The following is a 3,523-nucleotide window of genomic DNA, read 5'->3' as shown; positions in this document are numbered from 1 at the left end:
TAGATGTGAAGTGGTATCTTCTTGTGGTTTTGATTTCCATTTCCTTTGTGGCCAATTACATTGATCATCTTTGCAAGTGCTATATAGGCCATTTGTGTATCTTCTATATAGCACTTATTCCAGTCCTTTGCCTATATTTTTAATTGGGTTATTTGGCTTTTTAAAATTACAGAATTACAGTTCTTTATCTTTCTGGGCATAAATTCCATATCAGATGCATGATTTGTAAATATTTTCCCCCATTCTGCGGGTTATCCTTTCACTTTCTTAATGGATTCCTTTCAAGAACAAAGTTTTAATTTTGGATAGGTCAAACTTATTCTTTCTTTCATCTTGTGCCTTTGGTCTAATATTTAAGAACGATTTGCCTAACATGATTATGAAGTTTTTCTTCTGTAAATTTAGTTTTAGCTCTTACATTTAGGTCTTTGATCCATTTTCAGTAAAGTATTGTGTATGATGTAAGAAAGGGTCCAACTTCATTGTTTTGCTTACAGATGTCCAGTTGTCCCAGCACCATTGGTTGAAAAGACTAGTTTTTCTGTGTTGAATTGGGTTAACATCCTTGTCAAAAATCAAATGACTGTCAGTCTAAGGATTTATTTCTGGACTTGAAATTTTATTTCAGTAATCTTCATAACTGTCCTTATGCCAGTAGCTTTGTAATAGGTTTTAAAGTCATGAAGTGTGAGTCCTCTGACACTGTTCTCTTTTCAAGACTATTTTGACTATTCTGTATACCTTGCATCACCCTAAGGATTTTAGGATCAAGTTTCCAATTTCTGCTAAGAAGCTAATCAGCTGGCATTTTGATAGGGGTGGCATTGAGTCTATAGATCAGTTTGGAGGGTACTGTCATCTAACAACATTAGGTCTCCAGATTCATGAACTATCTTTCTTTTGGTGTTTATTTAGCCTTCAATTTCTCTTTTTTATTAATATGGGATTATTAGCACTCACTCGAGAAAAAGTGTTATTTTATTTGCATTTCCTCATTGACCCAGGCATTTACTTCTTTTTAAAAATTTTGTAAAGTTTTCATTCCACCAGCATTGTAAATATTTAGATACTACTAAGTGCAATACTTTTGTCAACTATTTTAATATTTTCTAAGATGTTTATAATATCACTAAGAAATTTCAGTTTATAAAGTTGATTCCTACCGTTTTCAGATTCCTTTTAATTCAAAAGTTAAGGACGATGGATCATCGTTATGTATAATCAGGTGATGGATTTACTGAATTTGATTTCATTTTATTGTTAAAATGTAAATTTTGGTATACAAATATGTATTTATTGAAGTAATGTGATGCCACTTATTGTTGCATCTTAATGACTTTGATCTGAATTAAATCTTAGAATGTTAGAAAAAGCTAATGTTTTTTCTCCCCTTCTTGCTGTAGTCGGTAGTAGATGATTGGATAGAGTCATACAAGCATGACCGAGATATAGCACTTCTTGACCTCATCAACTTTTTTATTCAGTGTTCAGGCTGTAAAGGTAAGATATATTTATTTTGGAATCAGAATATTCCCAAATGTTATCTTCTTTTTTGTTTCACCTAAAGATTATTAACATTTTGTGTGGAAAATAATGCCAAGATGTTGAGTTATTTGCATTATAACTATACAAAATATGTAAAGTAAAAAGAGTAAAGAACGAAGAGAGGAAGTCTGTTGAGACTGTTGGATTCTATGTGAAAGTTAATGAAGAACTTGGTAATTTATAATGTTATGTTACTTTTATTAGATATATTTCCCACTTTCAGCATCTGGTTTTAGGAACAAAGAAATGGATTAAGAAGGGAGGAAGAAGATAATGAAGAGATACAGGTTCAAGTGGCAGGGAATTGTAAAGTGTAGGGAGTTAAAAAGTGCCATGAATTACAGTAAGAAAGTAAGTAAGTAGGTAAGTAAGTAACTAAGTAAGTTAAGTAAGGTATTGGTGAAATTTCCAGATTTTTTCCCCTAAAAGAGAAACTCTGGAGTGGGGTCTTGTTTAAAGTGTTTATACTTTATTTTAAAAGATTTTGAATTAAGAGTATGGAAAATATAAAATGTAGAAATGTCTTTCCTGAGACAAAAACTTACAGTGCACACATTTGGCCAGAGGGACAAAACTGTGTAAATTGGGGAGTCTTATACCCTGATGTGAATCAGTAAATGAAGTAGTCAAGATCATGGGCAGGTTCTGACCTAGTCTGTCTCCCTAAACTTGGCCCATCCTTGAAATTCTACAAGAAAAAATGCACAGGCAAATAAATGTTACAGAGTTTTCCAAGGCTATTCTTTTTAAAAATGAAAATGGCACCAAAAACATGGGCATTAGAAGTCAGGAGGAGGGAAGATTGCTTAAAAATAGATGGAAAAAATTAAGATGCTAAAGAATGGTTTAAACAGATCTGAAGAAAAGATCCCAAGAAGCAATCTACTCATTTAATTCCATAAAACTTCTTTGAAAATCCTGTCATTGAAATTGGAAAACAAGTAATATTATAAGAACTGATGCATTTTATAGGGTTGATTACAACTTTCAGTGCAATCTTCATATTAAATGTTATATGTGAGGCCTGATAGACAAATCTGTTAACTTCTTGAATCTATGGTCTTCATAATGCCATTAATGTGGTCAGTTTTGAGAATTTTTTAAAAACGTCTGAACTTTAGAGTACAGAGAGTTGCCTAGTTTACTCAGCTTCTTAGCTAGAAATATCTGCGTATCAGTATTAGAAAATTCTACTGAATCTGCTCAGAGGAAGTGTTGTGGTAATGACAGTATGATAAACCAGATAAACTCTTTAGAAAATGAGATATGTTGATATTATTTTTATTTTGCCCATGTCCATTCCATCTTTCTGGAATAGAAGGGCACAAGTACGTATTTATTGTGTTATGTAATTAAGGGCCATGTCCTTTCTCTTTAGATTTTTTGAAGCGGAAGGTTGATGACAAAACAACTGAACAGGTGCCAGAAATAATTTGATGAGTTAAAATTCGGTCTTAGTTGATCCATTATAGTTTCCTGATTAGGTTTCTAAATAAGCAGTTTTAAAACAAAGCCATAGTCAGAGCGTTTTCCCTTTATCGGATACATTCCTTTTCTGGCCTCATTGTATTTATAAATAAGGAACTTAACCATTCAACAGTTGCATATATCTTATCATAAATCAGGTTGTGAAGATTTTTTAAAATTGAAGGTATTGAAAACTTAAACACCACTATAATAATAATTTTAGAATCATGGAAGAGTCATAAAGTGGATTTTACCATGTTAAGGTCATTACGTACTTAAACATACTCAAAAAATATTTTGATGGAATTCCTTTTTAAATGAATTAGACACATATTTAAGTATATACAGTGTACTTTAACCTATTCCTGTGGATCTAGGATTGTTATTATGAGTGTCAGTTATTTTACTGTAGTTAATGCTTTTTGTAGCTCTTGAGGTAGGTGGAGAGATGTTTGGCCCCACACTGAGTGGCTCCAGACCGCTCTGTGGTTGGTGATTCTGCAGCCAATGT

The 3,523-nt window shown here is 32.4% G+C and overlaps 1 protein-coding gene across 1 annotated transcript in view; it reads left to right on the top strand.

Moving 5' to 3' along the window:
* Positions 1-3,523, top strand: part of STAG2 (stromal antigen 2) — a 91,517-nt gene that overhangs the window by 14,096 nt on the left and 73,898 nt on the right. The window contains 1 exon segment of the mRNA XM_010857192.1: positions 1,404-1,500. Coding sequence (XP_010855494.1) covers positions 1,404-1,500 — 97 coding nt within the window.

The sequence above is a fragment of the Bison bison genome, unplaced genomic scaffold (genome assembly GCF_000754665.1).
Source record: "Bison bison bison isolate TAMUID 2011002044 unplaced genomic scaffold, Bison_UMD1.0 scf7180017864378, whole genome shotgun sequence".
NCBI classification, from domain to species: domain Eukaryota; kingdom Metazoa; phylum Chordata; class Mammalia; order Artiodactyla; family Bovidae; genus Bison; species Bison bison.
This window is presented reverse-complemented; position numbering and strand designations above follow the sequence as displayed.